At 42.7% G+C, this 22,272-nt stretch overlaps 1 protein-coding gene across 1 annotated transcript in view; it reads left to right on the top strand.

The window, feature by feature from the left end:
- Positions 1 to 22,272, top strand: part of adgrb3 (adhesion G protein-coupled receptor B3) — a 711,502-nt gene that overhangs the window by 635,312 nt on the left and 53,918 nt on the right. Inside the window, 5 exon segments of the mRNA XM_055635039.1 lie at positions 3,478 to 3,544; positions 6,266 to 6,351; positions 6,670 to 6,768; positions 7,154 to 7,325; positions 9,076 to 9,171. Of these exon segments, the coding sequence (XP_055491014.1) occupies positions 3,478 to 3,544; positions 6,266 to 6,351; positions 6,670 to 6,768; positions 7,154 to 7,325; positions 9,076 to 9,171 (520 nt within the window).

The following is a 22,272-nucleotide window of genomic DNA, read 5'->3' as shown; positions in this document are numbered from 1 at the left end:
TTTGCCCACCACTGAAGTCAATTTACCACACCTTCATCCAGATCATTGATGTACATGACAAACAACAAAGGACCCAACACCAATCCCTGAGGCACCCCACTAGTCATCTGCCTCCAACCCGACTAACAACCATCCACCATTACCCTCTGGCGTCTCCCATTCAGCAACTGTTGAATCCATTTTGCTACTCCTGCATTTATACCCAACAGTTTAATCTTCTTAACCAACCTTCCATGAGGAACCTTGTCAAAGGCCTTACTAAAGTCCATAATTGCAAGCAGTTTAATATCTATCCACTTCCATGCAGCAGAATCCAGGTCCCAACCAGTCAAATAATCAGTCAGTCTCTTATCTTCAGTGTAACCATGCTGGTTACTAATTTGGTTTCTTATTTTCCTTGTAGCCCCTTCCATTCTATCCAAGATCTCTTGTCTCCAGACCTTGACGAGGTCTTGGTCCAATTATGATTAGCACAACAGCAGCACAGTGGTACAGCAGTAGAGTTGCTGCCTAACAGCGCCAGAGACCCAGGTTCGATCCCAACTACAGGTGCTGACTGTATGGAGTATGTATATGTTCTCTCCATGACTACATGGGTTTTCTCCGAGAACTCCGGTTTCCTCCCACATTCGAAAGACGTACAGGTTTGTAGGTTAATTGGCTTTGGTTAAAATTGTAAATTGTCCCTAGTACTAGCGTATGGGCTGATCACTAGTCAGTGTGGAATCGGTGGGCCAAAGGACCTGTTTCCACGCTGTATCTCTAAACTAAACTAAACTAAATTCTAAAGGGAAGTGAGAGGAACAGTTGACCATGGGTGGCATGACAATTTCACTTGCCTGGATGAATGCAGCTCTTGCAATTCAGAAGTTCAGCATCATCTAGGGAAAAGGAGCAGTAGCCTGATTGTCAGCTGCAAATGGATATGTTGGGAGCAATCCATCTCTGTGTTAGCTTTGAGCATTCCCTTTCCCTGTTCAGAACCCCTATTGTTACAGGGGTGGTTGTTCCCTACCCAACGCCTTGGAAATCAACAGTCGATCACTTACTTCATTCTCTTTTCTACATCTTAAAAAGATTTGCATATATTACCGGTGCATCCCATGGAGAGGATTTCGCCAAACTTAGTGAAGCATTAAACCATTAAAGAATGTATTTGTGTGAATCAATAATTAGAGTTCCCTGAGTCAGCCACAGTTCAGTTCAGTTATGTTAATTACTTTGCTTTAAGCAAAATTAGATTTAAACTCAGCCGTCTGCATCTCAGCAGAAAGTCAACTTCTCAGGCAGTCTCTCAGGATCGAGGATGACTCAATGTAACTGATGAGGCCAATGTGGGGCCCAGATTGTCCAAAAAATGGTGCAGGAGATGCCTGAAAGAATAACGTGTGGGTCATTTATGAGGTGGTCACTGCTTAGGTAGGGGTTCGATGTGCTCCTGATAAAAAACACCCATCAGGTTGTGATTGCCATCCCGGATATTCCTACACCTCGAGCAATAGTGCGCCAGACATTCCCAGAAGTCAGAGCGGATGTTGTATTTTCCAAGGAGGGTTTGAGCACATCTTTGAATGCTTACCTCAGTCCTCCTGGTACTCTTCCCATGGCCAAGCTCAGAATAGCATGTCTCGTTTAGTTTGGTTTAGCTGAAAGATACAGCGTGGAAACAAGCCCTTTGGCCCTCCAAGTCCGCGCCGACCAGCGATCCCCGCACATTAACACTGTCCTGCACACACTAGGGACAATTTACATTTGTACCAAGCCAATTAACCTACAAACCTGTACGTCTTTGGAGTGTGGGAGGGAACCAAAGATCTCAGAGAAAACCCATGTATGTCACGGGGTGAAAGTACAAACTCCGTACAGACCAGCACCCGGAGTCAGTATCGAACCCGGGTCTCTGGAGCAGAAAGGCAGTAACTGCCACTGCGGCATCGTGTCTGTTTTGGCAAAAGGTAATGATGGACAACCCATAGCCCTGGTCTCCTTAGATTTATCCCTCTTCCTCTCAGGATTGCCAGATCGACCTACATTATAATGGCTGTGCTTCAGAGTAATTCTGAGTAATCCACAGCTTTCTCGTTGGTCAGTTGGGGTTAAATATGTGAAGAGCTAACATCAACATTAGGCAGTGGATTGAGCATGATCACAATGGGCAGATCCATAATTATTGGATAGGCAGTTCGTTGAAAATAATGGTGTGTGCCTAGCAAATTAAGATTATCAATATGATAGTAACTTTGAGTGAAAATGCAGGTGATGACCCACAGCAAGATTTAGGGAAATAATTTGATTAAATTAATCTTGAAGAACTACAAGAAGGAAGCGTTTCCACCACATTCTCCCAGGCAAATGCCGGCCCTGTCGGCAATACCGAGCTCCTGTGAATTAATATAAAAACACAGAGAGATTGTCCCTCAAATTGTTTTCAATGGGAGTGCCGGGTTAAAGCCAGTGGTAAATATTCTAGTGTGCACATTGGGGTGGTGCAGCAGTGGGACATCGTCGATCCTTTGGTCAATGGCCCACCAGGGAAAACACCCATAGAACCAGGGCCCCAAGTCAAGGAAAACATGGCACCTCAGTACCAGCATAGGGACCACCACAAAAAGAAAAGATATGAAGCTAATTCATAGAAACATAGAAATATAGAAAATAGGTGCAGGAGTAGGCCATTCGGCCCTTTGAGCCTGCACCGCCATTCAATATGATCATGGCTGATCATCCAACTCAGTATCATGTACCTGCTTTCTCTCCATACCCCCTGATCCCTTTAGCCACAAGGGCCACATCTAACTCCCTCTTAAATATAGCCAATGAACTGGCCTCAACTACCTTCTGTGGCAGAGAATTCCACAGATACACTCTCTGTGTAAAAAATGTTTTTTCTCATCTCAGTCCTAAAAGATTTCCCCCTTATCCTTAAACTGTGACAACCTTGTCCTGGACTTCCCCAACATCGGGAACAATCTTCCTGCATCTAGCCTGTCCAACCCCTTAAGAAATTTTGTAAGTTTCTATAAGATCCCCCCTCAATCTTCTAAATTCTAGCGAGCACAAGCCAAGTCTATCCAGTCTTTCTTCATATGAGAGTCCTGACATCCCAGGAATCAGTCTGGTGAACTTTCTCTGTACTCCCTCTATGGCAAGAATGTCTTTCCTCAGATGTCCATCTTTGGCCATTTTATGGCATTGTTTTAATGATGAATGTTGGCCAGGCCCCTGGAGGGACTCCGATATTCTCCTATGAGTGAGACATTGGATATATATTAGTAGATCATAGATGTTCTCAGTTAGTGAGTTTCTCAGGTTCATTTTTAGTGAAGAGGCCCCTGGATCTTGAATGCTGGAACTCCATTGCAATTAATTTTGTGTGCACCATTTGAGAATCTGTCTGCTCTTGAATTTGCCCACTGATGATTAATTAAATGCACCCTTCTAATTTTAATGTGTTGGTTATTATTTTTATGTTCACAGCTGCTGGCTGTCACTGGAGGGAGGCCTTTTATATGCATTTGTTGGACCTGCAGCAGCTGTTGTTCTGGTAAAACAAATATGCATGCGCTTTTATCATTAAACCTTGCACATCCCACTTAAAACGCCATTGAGGCAATTTGATTATTGCATGTATTGATATTTCATAAAGTAACTAATTTGTCAATGCAATGTGCCTTTTTTCTGTTTATGTGATTAATATCTTGGGGGTGGGGGTGGGGGGGGGGTTATTTTTGCTTGTTAAAAACAATGTATTCAATTATAAAATTCCTATGTAGGTGAAGCATATTAAGTTACTGGCTGCATTGATAGGTCCCTACTCTTGTGGGGAGATGCCTTCAGCGCCTGTGTTGCAATCTCAGTCAGCTCCATATAGCAGCAAAATAATAAGATCATAAGTGATAGGAGTAACATAGAAACATAGAAATTAGGTGCAGGAGTAGGCCATTCGGCCCTTCGAGCCTGCACCACCATTCAATATAATCATGGCTGATCATCCAACTCAGTATCCTGTACCTGCCTTCTCTCCATACCCCCTGATCCATTTAGCCCCAAGGGCCACATCTAACTCCCTCTTAAATATAGCCAATGAACTGGCCTCAACTACCTTCTGTGGCAGAGAATTCCAAAGATTCACCACTCTCTGTGTGAAAAATGTTTTTCTCATCTCGGTCCTAAAAGATTTCCCCCTTATCCTTAAACTGTGACCCCTTGTCGTGGACTTCCCCAACATCGGGAGCAATCTTCCTGCATCTAACCTGTCCAACCCCTTAAGAATTTTGTAAGTGTCAAATCAGTCTGGTGAACCTTTTCTGTACTCCCTAAAGTAGAGTAGAATTAGGCCATTCGGTCCATCAAGTCTACTCCGCCATTCATTCATGGCTGATCTATCTCTCCCTCCTAACCCCATTCTCCTGCCTTCTCCCCATAACCTCTGATATCCGTACCAATCAGGAATCTATCCATCTCTGCCTTAAATATATCCGCTGTCTTTGCCAGCAAAGCCTTCCGTGGCAAAGAATTCCACAGATTCACCACCCCCTGACTAAATAAATTCCTACTCATCTCTTTCCTAAAATAATGTCCTGAGAAGTTGAAAATGTGCAATAAGAATCAAATGGCAGAAACATTCAGCAGGTCAGGCAGCAGCTGTGGGGAGTGAAAGAGTCAATGTTTAAGATATAAATCAAATGATTTGAAACATCAACTCTATATCTCTCCACAGACACTGACTGACCTGCCAAGTGTTACTGTCATTTTCTGTTTATATTTCAGAGTCAGGCTGGTTTTGCATGGGAAAACAATGGGAAGGGGGAATTAGCTCATCCTGCAGTCTGTTTGGTGCCAACCATGACTGCAGTGACCTGCTCTCTAAATTCAGAGACGACACACTTGCAACAGGCATCGTCTATTTTTAATTATGGCAAGAAAAATATCTGTGGATGCTTGAGCTTTTAGAGCAGCGAGGAAGATGATATTTCCCTGGCTGCAGCCAGGTTTGGGAAGGTTTAGGGTATTCTCTGGGTCATTGCGGATACTCTGAATGTGACATGGTTTCACATGGGAGCAGATGCTGCCATGTCTGTTTGAGCTTAAAGTGGCAATTGGCTGTTTCAAACCTCACTAAAGTGCACACAGAGCACTCCACACTCTAGCCATCAGAATCGCTGGTGGGAAGATCACAGTGGAGTTTCTAGCCGGGCACGTCCCACAGTAAAAGCCACACCGTCCCACACTTTGCCCACAAAGGTATTGCAAAACTCAAGGCACACAAGGAAAGCAAAGATATAATTAGCGAGGTATATGATTCCACTTTCAGGAATTGTGTAATGCAATTCAGATACTCAGAGATGATATATTTTCTTATTGAGTTAGCACTACTGCAAGGGATACCTTATCCCATTCCTTGTTTACACTAAGGATGCTGGTGTAAATGCAGCACATTAAACAACAATAGCAATGGTTTTATTATTTGCCCGAAAAAGGCATTGTTGTTTTGTTGAGGTTTTTATTTTGCTCTAATGCACAGGCACTTGTGTGTTGCATTAAGTAACATGGGCATGGAATCCTGGGTGGGATCAGGTAGTTACTACCAGATCCAAATTCAGTTGAAGCATAAGCAAGGAATTGTTGCTCAGATTTCCTCGTCTCTGAGGACCCAAAAGCACACCTTAATTTAATAGTATAGATGGAGAATGTCACTTGAAACGGTGGAACAGCGTCAAATGTTCCCAAAGGTGTGTCACGTAAGAGGATGTCGAAGGTAACCTGGTGTTTCCCTGCCCCGTATTACTTCACACTGTGGGAGGTTAGGGGGCTAGTACAGAGTAAGTCTGACAAGCTGATATAAATTACCAATGCTGTGGCCACTCTGTCGTTGTGATGGAGCACATTGATTGTTGAGGCCAAGGGAAGTGCGCTGAGCGAATAGACTAGGGAGCACTATCGCCCCAAGTGCTCCCCTGATCCAATGACTTCTCAGAGCACTTTGGCAACACTCCCAAATCCTGAGAACCCAATTGAGTAGGAACTGGTGCCTGTGGTAGAGCGGGGCTTTTTAAAAAAACGAAAAGAGGAGTAAAAGGTTTGAAAACAAAACTTTGTAAATAAATCCGAATGCTCTGTGTAACAGCTGCGCAGCAGGTTTGGTGAAAGTAGCAGCTGCAGCAGCGGCTTCGGAGCTTAAAGGTTGTGGATCTGTGAGGAAACAGTGATGAGTGTTGTGGTCCACCCAGCATAAAGATGACAAAAAGCATTTCTTCTTTCGTAGGTCAACATGGTGATCGGCATTTTAGTTTTTAATAAACTCGTGTCAAGAGACGGAATCCTAGATAAAAAGCTAAAACATAGAGGAGGGTAGGTGGTGACTGCTGAAACATTCATTGTTTTTTTTTTTTAAATGCTCATGACAAGTGCTTTCTTAAGATGCTGTAAAGAACAATGTACCTTGCATTAAGTATATCATAGTATTTCACCTCTTAATTTAAATGTGTTTGACATTGATCCAGATTCTGCATGGCTTTCTTACTCGTGTGGTGTAATGTAATTATCATATTTACCATGGAGAATTCTTACACTTATATTATTTTCTTTTAATTCCTGAGGGTGCTGGATGCTTTTATTTTAAAGCTGCAATCTTTCTCTTTTTTTTGTTGAATTTTTATTTGGTTCCAGTCAGATGAGTGAGCCCCATAGCGGCCTGACCCTCAAATGTTCCAAGTGCGGAGTTGTTTCAACGACAGCCTTGTCAGCCACCACTGCCAGTAATGCCATGTTAGTCTCAAGCATTTTAAATCTGTATCTCTCTGTATATAATATATGTATAATGGATATATATATGTGTGTGTGTGTATACATAGACTTAAAACGTTATAAATATAAACTGCCCAGATAATTAAACTGTTGTTTTGGTAATCATAGATTCTTTTTATGGAAATATATAAACGTTTAATTTCAAATGACTGTTGGAAAGGTAATAGATGTAAATCCAGGTGTCTGTAGAGATGGATAGAATATCAAGAACTGTAAAGTACAGATTGAAGTCTTCGGAAAAAACATTAACTTTTTTTTATCTCTAAATCTGTAATTTACATCACACTTAATATCGTGTAAAATCATGGGTCCGGCCAGTTCTAATGGGCTTTCTGTTTGTGTGCAGGGCGTCTCTGTGGAGTTCCTGTGTGGTGTTACCCCTCCTCGCTCTGACCTGGATGTCAGCGGTGCTGGCAATGACCGACAAGCGATCCATCTTGTTTCAGATCCTGTTTGCTGTGTTTGACTCACTGCAAGGATTTGTCATTGTCATGGTGCACTGCATCCTGAGGAGAGAGGTGAGTGGACAGTTACCGCCGACAGTAAACATTAACCAGCGAAGTAATAAAATAAACATTGGAAAATGGCGGGCAGATAAAGAGCGACAAGCACGTGATGCTTACCGCCAAGGTGGTTGTGCCATCGTAGCTGAGCAATATTAGATTAGATTAGATTAGATTAGATTCGTTTATTGTCATTCAGACCTTTCGGTCTGAACGAAATTTTGTTTCCCTGCAGTCATACATATAATTTTAAAAAATGACAAAACACATAGTCAACACAAATTTAACATCCACCACAGTGAGTTCACCAAACACCTCCTCACTGTGGTGGAAGGCAAAATCTTAAAGTCTCTGGCTCTTCCCTCTTTGTTCTCCCTCTGCGCCGAGGCGACGGTTCAAACTCCGCGGGTGGTCGCTGCCAAAGATCCTATAGCAGAGCTATAGCCGAGTCGGGTCTCCACAATCAGCCCCGCTTTATAACCACCCTTTCACCCACAATAAGATTGCCCCAGAGCTGTAATGTTTGGAGGGATGTTATGCTTGGTCAAGAAGTATATTAAAAAATGAGATAAATTAGATATTTGGGTACAAAAGGTATAGGTATCGGAAGGGAAACGTTTGAGGTAAAGGAAAAACCATGATCAAACGGAAAGGTGGAGCAGACATGAAGGGTCATTTGTCTAATACCCAGTCCCATCTCTCTGGTTGTAATGTTAGGTTGGTGGTGCTTGTACATTCCACATAACCATATAACAATTTCAGCACGGAAACAGGCCATCTCGGCCCTACAAGTCCGTGCCGACTTTTTTTCCCTTAGTCCCACCCGCCTGCACTCATACCATCACCCTCCATTCCCTTCTCATCCATATGCCTATCCAATTTATTTTTAAATGATACCAACGAACCTGCCTCCACCACTTCCACTGGAAGCTCATTCCACACCGCTACCACTCTCTGAGTAAAGAAGTCCTCCCTCATATTACCCCTAAACTTCTGTCCCTTAATTCTGAAGTCATGTACATTCACTCCCTCTATTTGCTATGGTGATTCATGTTGAAATACACAACCTCATGAATGACATGACCAAAAAGGTCGATGAGGGCAGAGCTGTAGATGTTGTGTACATGGACTTCAGCAAAGCATTTGACAAGGTTCCGCATGGTAGGCTGCTCTGGAAGGTTGGATCGCATGGGATACAAGGAGAGATAGCTGAATGGATAGAAAATTGGCTTCATGGGAGGAAGCAGAGGGTGATGGTGGATGGTTGCTTATCGGCCTGTGACTAGTGGTGTGCCTCACAGTTTGGTGCTGGGCTCGTTACTGTTTGTATACTATCGGCAAGATTAGCAAGTTTGCAGATGATACTAAAGTGGGTGGTTTTGCAGAGAGTGAGGATGGTTATGAAAAATTGCAGCAAGATCTTGATCAATTGGTCAAGTGGGCTGAGGCATGGTTGACAGGTTTGGAGGGATATGGATCAAATGCGAGCAGATGGGACTAGTGTAGCTGGGACATGTTGGCCAGCATGAGCAAGTTGGGCCAAAGGCCCTGTTTCCATACTTTTGCACTCTATGACTATGACTCCAATGATACAGGAAAAAAATCCATCTCCTATATCCAGGTGTGTAGCACTTCTAACCCATATTTAATCCAATCAGTAAATTGCAAATTGATGATAGTGCAGACTAACCTTTCTAAACTTCCGGCATGCTTAGTGTGCATTCATGTTTCGGCATCAACTTAACGTTATTTTTTGGATGAACAGGTTCAAGATGCTTTTCGATGTCGACTGAGGAACTGTCAGGATCCAATGGCTGGAGATACTGCAGGCACTTTTCCAAATGGTCATGCTCGGATTATGGTTAGTATCAGTTTTTCCCTTTGTTTTGCTGGTATTATTATTGATTTACCATTGCCATGTGCACTGAGATCCAATGAAAAACATTTTTTTGTGCCCTATCCAGGCAAATCATATCATATAATTTCAGCCTGACAAATGTACTGAGACAGGTTAATGTAGGTCACCCCTTTATCCTGGCCCATTTTTATGCTCTGTTATCTTCAGCTGAAGGTGGGTCTCCAAATTTAAACCATCTCCTTTGTCTCTGGGTTAAAATTGGGTTAAGTTCACATGGTTGTTATTATTTGGCAGACGACTGATCAGATTATTGGGGAACATAATGTTTTCAAATCCAACTTTTTTTCCTGGCAAACAAACTTAATGCAAGGGATCAGTAAGTCTGAAGGTTGACTCAAGCAATATATATTATGTGGGTTTGTATTTTGTATCCCCATTACATTCAGTACAGAGAGATTACTGATCTAAGTCTCCCAATGGACACATCTACACATAAGAGAACAGTCAATGATTTTACTTCTAATATTTATATAAAAGCACGTTGAGGTCGATTTTGCCCAAGCATGTTGCCCAAGCCATCCATTCAAGGTATTGCATATTCTGCAAATCTACTAATTTCAGGAGAGAATTAGATTTAGCTCTTAGGGCTAAAGGAATCAAGGGAGATGGGGGGGAAAGCAGGAACGGGGTACTGATTTTAGATGGATCAGCCATGATCATATTGAATGGCGGTGCTGGCACAAAGGGCTGAATGGCCTAGTCCTGCACCTACTTTTCTATGTTTCTAAGCTCGACTTGTTCGTGCACTCTTCAGCGCGAACATTTTTGTTGAGACTGTCAGCTGATGATGGTGCGGTATTCAATATCTGAGACATGAATGAACTAATACAAGAGATATTGAAAATGAAGGATAATTAGTAATGACTGGGTAGAAAGGCAAATTGAAGTAAATACATTTACTCTAAGAAACAGGGAAGAAGAATGAGAAGAAGCTATATTTAAGAGTGAGTTAGATGTGGCCCTTGTGTCTAAATGGATCAGAGGGTATGGAGAGAAGGCAGGTACAGGATACTGAGTTGGATGACCAGCCATGATCATATTGAATGGCGGTGCAGGCTCGAAGAGCCGAATGGCCTACTCCTGCACCTATTTTCTATGTTTCTAAGCGGAATAAAAGAAAAGAGAGAAGATAACATTTTTTATCTGCTATTTTTGCAATCAAGGACATGACTTGAAATTAAGGGACTGAATTTAAACTACATGAGGGGGAAATAATTTACCATGTCAGGTGGCTGTGTGATTGAGCTTCCAGTGAAGGTGGTGGAGGCAGGCATTTTTAAGGCTAAAAAGAAATGGATAGTTTTATGGACGGGAAGGGATCTGTGTTGAGTCTGAGCGCAGGTATATGTACTAGCTCTTGAGCCATGAGTTCGGACGGACTAGAAATGTGAGTTGTTTCAAAGCTTGGCCTGTTCCATGGCACAGAGTTTTTATCCTCCCTGAAAATTCAAAACCTAAAGAGTTTAAACTATATGATTGCAATAATTTCCATGTCAGAGATGTCGGTTGTCAGTGATTGCCACCCACGCATTATTTAAAGGCTACCCAGACTGATGACTTTGAAACCAAAATATCTGTGATGGGTTTGATTCATATGTACTGCTCTTGAGCCATGAGCCAGACACTGAAATGTGAGTTTTGCAAAGCTACCATGGCACAGAGTTTTTACCTTGAGTTGAAGAAAATTTAGTAAGAACCAACATGGCCGTCCGAAGGGGGGGTGCGCTGGGTGCGTCCGCAACCCTCTTTTTTTCCCTTAAGAACGAAGTCACCCAAAAAAAAAATCAATGTTTCCACTTTGGAAACGGCCAGTTCTATGTTCTCTCGTCCCTGGGCGGGAGTGGCTGAATCTGAACCCAACGACTGTAACCCCAACACCAGTCGCCGCTCCGGCGGAGCCCGCTGGGCTCACTCCCCCCCCCGCTGGGCCCACGCCACCCTCGCTGGGTCCACGCCACCCCCGCTGACCCCCGCTGACCCCTGCTGGGTCTAAGCCATCCCCGCTGGGCTCACGCCACCCCTGCTGGGCTCACGCCACCCCTGCTGGGTCCACGCCACCCTCGCTGACCCCCGCTGGGCACACGCCACCCCCACTGGGCCCACACCACCTTCATCTTCCCCCCCCTGGGCCCCCGCCACCCCCACCTGCAAAGAAAGAGCGGGGATGTGGAGGGGGGATGTGGGGTGGGGGAGAGAGAGGGGAGGGAGAGGAGAGAGAGAGATGGGGAGGGGAGAGGGAAAGGGGAATTATCTTGAGTGAGATTGCAAAATTAAGGTTGGTTTTCGAGCTATTATATTTTCTCCTCCATATGAATAATATTAAACAATATCAAATAATATCAAACAATTGGAACTGCTTTCTTTTCCTTGATAACAATACTGAAAAATATGAATTCCATAGTTTGTGACATAAATACACATTTTAATGGGATCATTATATACAGATGTAACATTTCCATTTTGAGATCGGGGGGGAGGGGGGGGGGGGTGCTGGGGGCAAATATGCGTCAAGCCGATAGCCTAATCGTTAAAGAGTTAAAAGATAGCCTAATCGATAAAGTGCTGAGAAGAGGAATCAGAGCTGCCAAGGAAAGATACTCTGAGAAGTTGAGGAGCAAGTTCTCAGCTAGTGATTCTTCTTCAGTTTGGAAGGGCATGCAAGAAATCACCAGCTATAAGAGGAAAGCCCCCCGCTCTTTGGACAATCGTCAGCTGACGAACAACCTGAATGAGTTTTACTGCAGGCTTGAAAATCAGAAACGTAACCCTGGTACCCCCTCCCCAACAAACACAGCCAGACCCCAGTCTGCAAAGAATGGACCCTGCACCCTCTCCTTCCCATTCACCACTTCACACCTACTTAAGGCAAGACTCCAGTATGAAAAGAGTGGAACCTTTCCCACCCCACCCAACCACTTCACACCCACTCACAGCCTGACCTCAGTCTGCAAAGACTGGGCCCTTCTACACCCACCCCACTCCAATCACCACTTCACACCCAATGACTGCACCTCCACAGACACCTCTGTCAAGCTTCTCAAGTTTGTGGATGACACAACCCTGATTGGACTGATCCAGGATGGGGATCTCTGTACTCTTTTCAGTTTGACATCTTTCCTATAACATGGTGCCCAGAACTGAACACAATATTCTAAATGCGGTCTCACCAACGTCTTATACAACTGCAACATGACCTCCCAACTTCTATACTCAATACTCTGACTGATGAGGGCCAAAGTGCCAAAATACTTTTTGACCACCTGATATACCTGCGACACGACCTTCAAGGAACCATGCAACCATCAACCATTCCTCTGCCCACCTGGCTAATTGATCCAGATCCTGCTGCAATCTTTCACAACCATCTTCACTATCTGCAAAACCACTCACTTCTGTATCATCAGCAAACTTGCTAATCTTGCCCTGTTCTGTGACGTTTCACAGAGTGCTGGAGTAACTCAGCGGGTCGGGTGAGTATAGAAGTTGGGAGGTCATGTTGCAGTGGCATAAGAAGTTGGTGAGGCCGCATTCAGAGTATTGTGTTCAGTTCTGGGCACCATGTTATAGGAAAGATATCATCAAACTGGAAATGGTACAGTGAAGATTTACGAGGATGTTGCCAGGACTAGAGGGCCAGAGCTATAGGGAGAGGTTGAGTAGGCTGGGACTCTATTTCATGGAGCACAGGAGGATGAGGGATGATCTAATAGAGGTGTATAAAATCATGATTTGAATAGATATGGTTTAGTCTATTGCCCAGAGTAAGTGAATCGAGGAGCAGAGGACATACGTTTAAGGTGAAGGGCAAAAGATTTAATAGGAATCTGAGGGGTATGTTTTTCACACAAAGGGTGGTAGGTGTATGGAACAAGCTGCCAGAGGAGGTAGTTGTGACATTTAAGAAACAGTTAGACAGGTACATGGATAGGACAGGTTCGGAGGGATATGGATCAAACGTGGGCAGGTGGGACTAGTGCAGATGGGACATGCTGGGCCGAAGGGCCTGTTTCCACACTGTATCACCCTATGACTATCTTTCCCTCTCAAACCCATTCTCCTGCCTTCTCCCCATTACCTCTGACACCCCTATAAATCAAGAATCTATCAATCTCCTCCTGAAAAATGTCCATTGACTTGACCTCCACAGCTGTCTGTGGCAATGAATTCCACAGTTCACCACCCTCTGACTTAAGAAATTCCTGCTCATCTCCTTCCTAAAGGAATGTATTTTAATTCTGAGGCTGTGGCCACTGGTCCTAGACTCTCCCACTAGTGGAAACATCCTCTCCAAATCCACTCCATCCAGGTTTTTACCAGGCTGGGACAGACGGCAACAGCTTCACACCGTGTCCCAAAGCTTGTGTCCTGTCCTGCATCACCCAAGGCAGCAGAGACGTTATAGGAGAGGGCAAGCACAGTAACAAAGTAGCTCACGATGGTTTGGTAACATTCAGGAATGTCTATGCATGGCACATCATGAATATTACTGAAGAACAGTCTTGACCTGAACTATAATCTATACCATTTCTCCAGAGATGCTGCCTGACCAACTGAGTTACTCCAGCACTCTGTGACATGTCACCTATCCATGTTCTCCACAGATGCTGCCTGACTCGCTGAGTTACTCCAGCACTCTGTGAAACGTCGCCTATTCATATTCTCCACAGATGCTGCCTGACCCGCTGAGTTACTCCAGCACTTTGTGACTATTTTCCCTTCACCCATCTGCCCAAGCCCACTCTCCCCCTCCTTTCCTATGTTCCTTTCCACCCATAAACCTCTCTCTGCCTTTACATTTCACTCCTCTTTCAAATCTGCTCTACTTATCTACATGCATTTTCTTCTTCAGATTTTGCCATAGACTCACTGAGTTGGAAACTCCCTTCACCCAAGTTGCCCACACGGACCGACATGCCCATCTAAACTATTCCCTGCTCAGACGCTTTGCCCATGACCCACTGAGTCCTATCCCAGCCAATTTGTGACTATTTCCCCTTCTCCCATCTGCCCAAGCTCACTCTCCCCCTCCTTTCCTATGTTCCTTCCAACCATAAACCTCTCTCTGCCTTTACATTTCACTCCTCTTTCAAATATTGCTCATACTTTGGTGCTACAAAATGCTCCGAAACAAGGCTTCACTTTTTCAGAGAGCATCTAGAATGAGCTTCCAGGGCCCTTAAGTGGAAACGAGGGACTTCACTTTCGTGCCCAATGTGCCCACACGCACACACATTATTTCACCATCTACACTTTTTGTAATCCCACATCCACACGCGTTTGAAAAGCCCGTACGGGCCTGACCAATAACTAGGAAATCTGTCCGATCCATATAGATGTATATTTTCATGTGCCACACTGTCTATAACCATATAAACATTACAGCACGGATACAGTCCATCTCGCCTTACAAGTCCGTGCCGACCTTTATTTTCCCCTTAGTCCCAGCTGCCTGCACTCATACCATAACCCTCCCCCTTCTCATCCATATGCCTATCCCATTTATTTTTAAATGATACCAATGAACCTGCCTCCACCACTTCCACTGGAAGCTCATTCCACACCGCTACCACTCTCTGAGTAAAGAAGTTCCCCCTCATATTCCCCCTAAACTTCTGTCCCTTAATTCTGAGTCATGTCCTCTTGTTTTGAATCTTCCCTATTCTCAAGGGAAAAGCTTGTCCACATCAAGCTGTCCCCTGGACCCCATTTTAAAGACCTCTATCAGACCCCCCTTAACCTTCTGCGCTCCAGAGAATAAAGACCTACATTATTTCACATTACGTTTTTTGTAATCCTGTTATGCCACCCCCCTTTTTGAAAAGCTTCGTACGGGCCTGACCCATAACTAGGAGAATTTGGCCGAATACATATAGATGTCACCAATGCCTGTACAATTTTAACATTGCATCCCAGCTTCTATACTCTTACCATACTTTACTATAGGCAAAATCCTGATTAGAACCGTGTCAAGGGTTATGGGAAGAAGGCAGGAAAATGGGATTGGGAGGTAGAGATCAGCCATGATTGGATAGCGGAGTAGACACGATGGGCCGAATGGTCTAATTCTACTCCTTGAACTTGTGAACGTACATGGAGTCTAAAAAGCTATCAGTCTCACCAATAATCAGTATAAGTAGTCTCATAATATTCAATGACATTTGAATATTCTCAAACATCCACACTTTCAGACAGAGTGTTTGAAAAATTGACAATCTCTGAATATAGAAATCTCGTCTCAGTCCTATAGGCCAATTTTTAAAAAACATTTAATCTTTTTTAATGCCTCAGTTAGGTGTTTAAGGATGTCGGCTAGCTCATTAGTTTTATGGATACTGGGGAATCCGAGATGAAGCCATCTCTCCACAAATATAACACTCTGTTGTCATTAGTCAGAGAGTCATGCAACTCAGATACAAATCCTTAGACCCGCTGAGTCCAGGACAATGATCGAACACTCACTTACACTACACCTGTACCAATATTATTTCAATTTTCCATTAACCTCCCCCAGAATCCACCAGAGCCACGACTACAATACACCCACCAGTGGTGATTTGCAGTGGCCAATTCTGGTGACTCTGCAATGTACTAGTTCCAGGGCTGATATATCCTTTGCAAGCTGTATTGCCTAGAGGAGAGCTCAGTTTCTTTAATGCAGGGTAAATGCACTGAACATTAAGTCAATTAAAGCACCAAGTACTGTAATCTTCTCCACTTTCTAACCCTGGTGGCCCTTTTGACATGCATCTTTGGACTAGAAATAAAATAATTTGTGTTTATTTGGCCACTTCCAACACTTTGGGACATTTCTAAAGCACTTTACAGCCATTTGAATCATGTGTGGCCACTGGTGCAAAGTTGTTTTTTGGCCAATTTGAGTCCAAGAAATAATGAGAGGAACAGCTGGACAATTTGCCTTTTAGGTGTTGGTTGAGGGATTTATTTTGGCCAAGACAATCGCTGTACCATTTGTCAACTCTGAGCAGTTAATGATATCAACTGTTACACTATTAAGCTTGGTGTTATTTGCCGTGCAAAGTCCTTAATGTGATGTAACATTCAAATACTTGCAATAAAGTGGCTGTCCAAAATAAATTGTTGGAAATGCATTTTAATGCCATATCGGAGCTGACACAGAGAATTCATTCAGAAAATATATATTCTTGCCACTGCTTAATACTTATTCACAGCTCTCTATGGGTCATTGAGGATACTTTAGACTTGGTTCATGAAACTGTGTGAGATGATTAAGCAGTGAAAGTGTGCATATGGCCTGACCTTTAATCAACTTGTCCTAGTCTTGGATGTGACATCTACACTTACAGTCGGGTCTCAAAGTGTTCTCACAGCGCAACTATAAAATATTGTCAAGGCTAGAAACTGGAAATCGTCACAAATGCTGAAAATATTCAGCAGGTCAGGCTGAGAGGAGAGATACAGAATTAGCACTTCAGATACTCCGATGAACGTTGATCGACCTGAACAATTTGCGCTGTTTATTTTTCCACAGATACTGCCTGACCTACTGAGTATTTCCAGCATTTTTTTGTTTTGAAAATGCAAGATGACATGTCCAAATCCAGACTGAGACAAGAATAGAAATTATGCAGTGTCTGAAAGGGAAAGAGAAAATCAGCACGAGAGAGGGAGTGAGTGGCAGTTACAGTTTGATGACTAGCAATGCAAGGCTCTGTCTGTAATATTATCTGCTCTGCAGGCACAAGGAACTTCAGATTCTGGAATCTTGAGCAAAACTCAAAGTGCTCGAGGAACTCAACGGGTCAAGTAATGGAGGGAATGGACAGGTGGCATTTCAGGTCAGATCTCTAAAGAGGGCTCTTGACTCAAAATGGCATCTGTACATTCCCTCTAAAGATGCTGCCTGACCCACAGAGTTCCTATAGCACTTTGTGTTTTGCATATTACCTATTCTCTCTCTTTAAAATGCCTATGAATCTTCAAGTTAACAAAGAGTTAGATGGACAGCCCAAAGCAACTGGAGCTTTTCTCTTGAGACCAAGGAGTTGTAAAGATAGATTTAAAAGATAGATCCAAAATTAAGAAGTGTTTGGACAGAATAAATAGGTAAGACTGTCTGGGGTATATTGTGTGCACATCAAGATGTTAGATTCTGGAATGCTCTGCCTGAGATGATGGGAAAACGATATTTAATATTAACTTACAAAAATAAATTGGATAACAAGCCAAAGGGGAAATCTTTGAGCTTTCTGGGATAAAGGAGGAAAGCCAATATCTATTGAATATCTATTTCATAAAAGCCAGATGCAATAGATCAAATACATTCAATGATTCTGTTTATTCTCCTCAAATGTGAATGAGTTAACATATTCCTACTTATTCCACATTTGTGTTGGCGGCGCGACTCACCCGTTGCAGCGGCCCCTACAGCCTGTCTGTCTTTTTTTTATTTTTTGTCTAGTTAAATGTAGTGCTTGGTGTTTTTTAATAGTATTTTTAAACATCAAGAAACTGTTAGATTCTTCCCTGAAATGGGGTCTGCCTGAGATAGCATGGAAAACAATATTTAATAGTAACTTACAAAAATAAATTGGATAACAAGCCAAAGGGGAAATCTTTGAGCCTTCTGGGATAAAGGAGGAAAGCCAATATCTATTGAATATCTATTTCATAAAAGCCAAAGATGCAATAGATCAAATACATTCAATGATTCTGTTTATTCTCCTCAAATGTGAATGAGTTAACATCATTCCTACTTATTCCGGCTCGACTCCTGGGGCTCGGAGGCTCCAGCAACGCAGCCGCAGGTCCGGTGATGGGACATGGTCGCGGGTAGGAGAAGAGAGACCCCTAGCTAAGAAACGCAGGAATACCAATCATGGCCGTCCACCATCGCACTTACCTTGGACTTTCAGACCGGGACATGGCCCCGCGCGGCCTAAAATGCACATCATCACATCGGGAGCGGGAGAGTAGAGAAAAGACTGTCTCTGACAGTGGCTCTGTGTTTGTGTGGAGAGGATGAAACGCATTGATTGAGCTCACTGGGGCTCAAAGACAATAAATTTGTATTGTATTGTATTGTATTATGTGGTTACTTTATAGCTGAAAGCAGGAAATCGCTAGAAGCCGGTGCTCTAAATCTACTCATCAGCGGAGAGTTCAATCTCTGTGTGGGAGAGCATTGGACAAAGACAGTGAGGGATGGCATCTGGCATATCTATCTCTAAATCCGTTCAATTGTTGCATTTTGCTCATTACATTCTCTGACATTCCCAGGTGTCCTGGTATCAGAACTGTGTGCCATGAACTATCATTCATTCATTTTCTGCAAAAGCTCAACCCTGTCATAGTTTGACTTTGAGGGAAGGCAAGATGGTAATAATATGTCTGGTGTGTATTACTTCAAATGGATGACTACCATCGCTTTGAAAGCATTAAAAGGTCATATTGAGAGACTGAATTCAGCTTGAATGTTTATGCTCATTGATTGCAAGGGTCACACCCACCCTCTTGATAGCAATAAACCAGTGCAAGAAAGTGAATGGCCATCATATACTGTAATTTGTGGTGTATAATTTGAAAATTAATGTTTCAATTAATGCTCCAGATTACAGCGCATTGTCTCCAAGGCCTCCAGGTCCATCAACTCCCCCCTCCCCTCAGTCCATTCCATTTACCTTCAACGTACCTCAAAACGGGCAATGAAGATCATCTCGGACCCCTCCCATCCAGCAAACCACCTTTTCCAGTCTTTCCCTTCAGGGAGGCGCCTCAGGTCACTTGCCACAAAATCCACCCGTTTTCAAAACAGCGTCTTCCCCTCAGCAATAAGAACATTCAATTCCCTCCAATAACAGACAACACTAAGGACTTGATGTATATAGTGCCTTGTCTATGGTCTTTGTCTGTTCTTTTACACTATGTTCTGTTGGTGAGATTTGTGATTTGTGATGTGGTATGGATGGACTTTATTACTGTGGTCTGTGTTGTTATATGTGTTAATGTGATTAAAGCAGTGTACCATCATGTACCGAACCCAAATACCACCAACCGTGGTTGCGTGGCAAATAAAGATTCTATTCTGAGCTCTGTTCAAGGATTAGAGGGAATCAAGGAAGTACTGATATTTCTACAGTGGCGTTTGCTTCCCCATAATATCTTAAGGCGTTTTCAATTGCCAGTGCAATTGCTATTTGGTTGTATTCAGATGCCAGTTATTGTGTACACACAAAGGTTCCACAAACTGCAATGTCAAAAGTGGTTTTCACCTATTGTCATTATGCTTGTTGGCTGTTAAATATTTGTTTGAACGCTAGCTTTGCAGACAGTTTAGAATTGTTCAATGGATGTTTCTAAATATGTGTCTGAAACGTATTTGGCATTTCATTCTGCAGCGAGGTGCTCCCCAAGCACTGCACTGAAGTGGCTCTGCATGGATCCATCAGTATAATCAGTACCTTTTATCACACCAACGCATCATGTTCAGATGCGTTGGTGTGATAGTATTTTTCTTTCCTGGCATTTGGTGGTTGAAACCCTATCAACTGAAGGAAAGCAATTAAAAAAATACCTATAGGAAAATTAACTTAAAAAAAAAATAAGCCAATGATATAATTGGAAAAGACCAAGCTCCCAGCACAAAACCTTACAAAATGTTAGCACCAGCCAGGCTTGGAGCTGTAATACTTACCCACCTCACATTCTCCTTGTCCAACAACAGTAGGCACTTGAAACCTCAGCTAATGACTGGAACTAAAACGGAACAGCATTGTCAATGCTCAGTGGGCCAGGCAGCATCAACACAGAGAGAAACAAAGTTAACATTTACGGTTGATGAGGAATGACCTGAACGACCTGATCGTAACATCTACATATAGAAAATCTTCCATCCCTTACGGCCATGGACATTAGTCATTGAACTCAGTCAACAGCAATAAACATCTGATAATATTGTCAGGTTATGTTTCTATTGATGGCTCGTTATATAACCATATAACAATTACAGCACGGAAACAGGCCATCTCGGCCCTACAAGTCCGTGCCGAACAACTTTTTTTCCCTTAGTCCCACCTTCCTGCACTCATACCATAACCCTCCATTCCCTTCTCATCCATATGCCTATCCAATTTATTTTTAAATGATACCAATGAACCTGCCTCCACCACTTCCACTGGAAGCTCATTCCACACCGCTACCACTCTCTGAGTAAAGAAGTTCCCCCTCATATTACCCCTAAACTTCTGTCCCTTAATTCTGAAGTCATGTCCTCTTGTTTGAATCTTCCCTATTCTCAAAGGGAAAAATATCTGGGAAGAATTATCCACAGATGACCGATTTATAAACACTACAGAATGCTTTGTCACCTTGACAATATTGGTGTGATGGATTATTGGACCAGCTGGCCTGACTTGAGCTATTCCACTACATCTGTCCTCTCTGGTCATTGTCGTTGATACAGACAATGGACACAGGCAACCCATCTATGATTCTGCCTCGGTCTTCTGGAAGTTCTCTTGTAAGCACATGATCTCATCCGAGAGGGTGGTAATTAGAAACCAGCCTCTATTCCCAAAGGAGGGAGGCAGAATTTGGAAAGAATCTCGATTGCTGTAACACAACTCAAAGCAACCTCCTAATGCTAGTGTAAGTAGCAGCATTATCTAATCTACTGCCCTTCGAATGAGACTTAATGTGATTGCTTCTATTATCAGCCAACAAATTCTTCTCTAAGTAGACATGTTATTGTCATTTGAACTTGATTTATCCAGTCTACTGTCACTCTTCTGTGTAGCTACTCTATCTACTTAAATGCTGTTTGACTCCTTTGGAATATGGAATGTATCTCGACCCGAAACATCACCAATGCTTTCTGTCCAGAGACGTCTCCTGTCCTGCTGAGTTACTCCAGCATTCTGTGTCTATCTTCGATTTAAACCAGCATCTGCAGTTCTTTCCTACATGTATATGGAATGTATATTGCTTGCTTCATTTGATATTGCATAAAATTCAGAAATTCAGTGTATCAAAAATAAATTTGTCATTATACTTCACTGCAGCACAAGGAAGCCTGGATAAGGGACTTGCTGTTGTGCCCTATACAACAGCCGGCACATTTGTATTCACACTCTAATAACAAAATTAAAGGAAATCAATTTACAGCAAACCCTCAGCTTCTTTGCATTGTTTCACTTCTTACTTGGAAAATTAGGGCTCATTTGCATTAATTTTGTTTATCAATCAAAGCAAAGCAATTAAAATATTACCCATAGGAAGACTAACTTCAACAAAATGTAGCTTTGGGAGCATTGGACAGGACCTAGTTCCCAGCACAGAAAATTGCTAATATTAGCATAAGCCTGGCTTGGAGCTTTTAATACTCAGTCCAATCTTTGACCCAAGCTCATAACAACATTGACTCACAAAAATACTTCTAAAAGGTCATAATGGAAATCAAACAATCAATTTGTGAAAGTCAATCATTTAAGCTTGACTTATGTTGAGATTTCACATACTTTGCATGCTGTTTGAATTTAATTTCCCTTTTTTATACACAAAGCTATTGTTCCATGAGGCTTGTGCTAATTGGTACTCTCATTTCGAGTTCAGTCGCATTCATCCTTTCAATAGCTTTGTGCTGTCTCAGTTGTGAACTTAACCTGCATCTTCCCATGAAATAATCTAATTCAATAGTTCTTTTCATTTGATTTAAAAAAATGACTTTATTCTTCCAGTAAGTGATTCATTTTTAATTCCAGGCATACTATAAAGCCTCTCTGATTGCAGGTTGAATTGGATTTACTAGCTATTTTCTGTCCTTATCACTTGACACATGAGTGCAATGTGAAGAACTAGCTCTGTACAGGGCAGAACAATGAACTATCATTTGAAATTATCCATCATCCTCCATATTTCCGTTATACTTGCCTTCTTCCCAAGCCGATTCATAACCTCCAAAATGCACCCTGCAACTTACTCCAAAGGCTGAAACTGCTATAACTCAGGAACTGCCGATGCTAATCTATACAAAAGATAGACACAAAAGTGTTGGAGTAACTCAACCGG

Source organism: Leucoraja erinacea, chromosome 5 (genome assembly GCF_028641065.1).
Source record: "Leucoraja erinacea ecotype New England chromosome 5, Leri_hhj_1, whole genome shotgun sequence".
Classification (NCBI taxonomy): domain Eukaryota; kingdom Metazoa; phylum Chordata; class Chondrichthyes; order Rajiformes; family Rajidae; genus Leucoraja; species Leucoraja erinaceus.
This window is presented reverse-complemented; position numbering and strand designations above follow the sequence as displayed.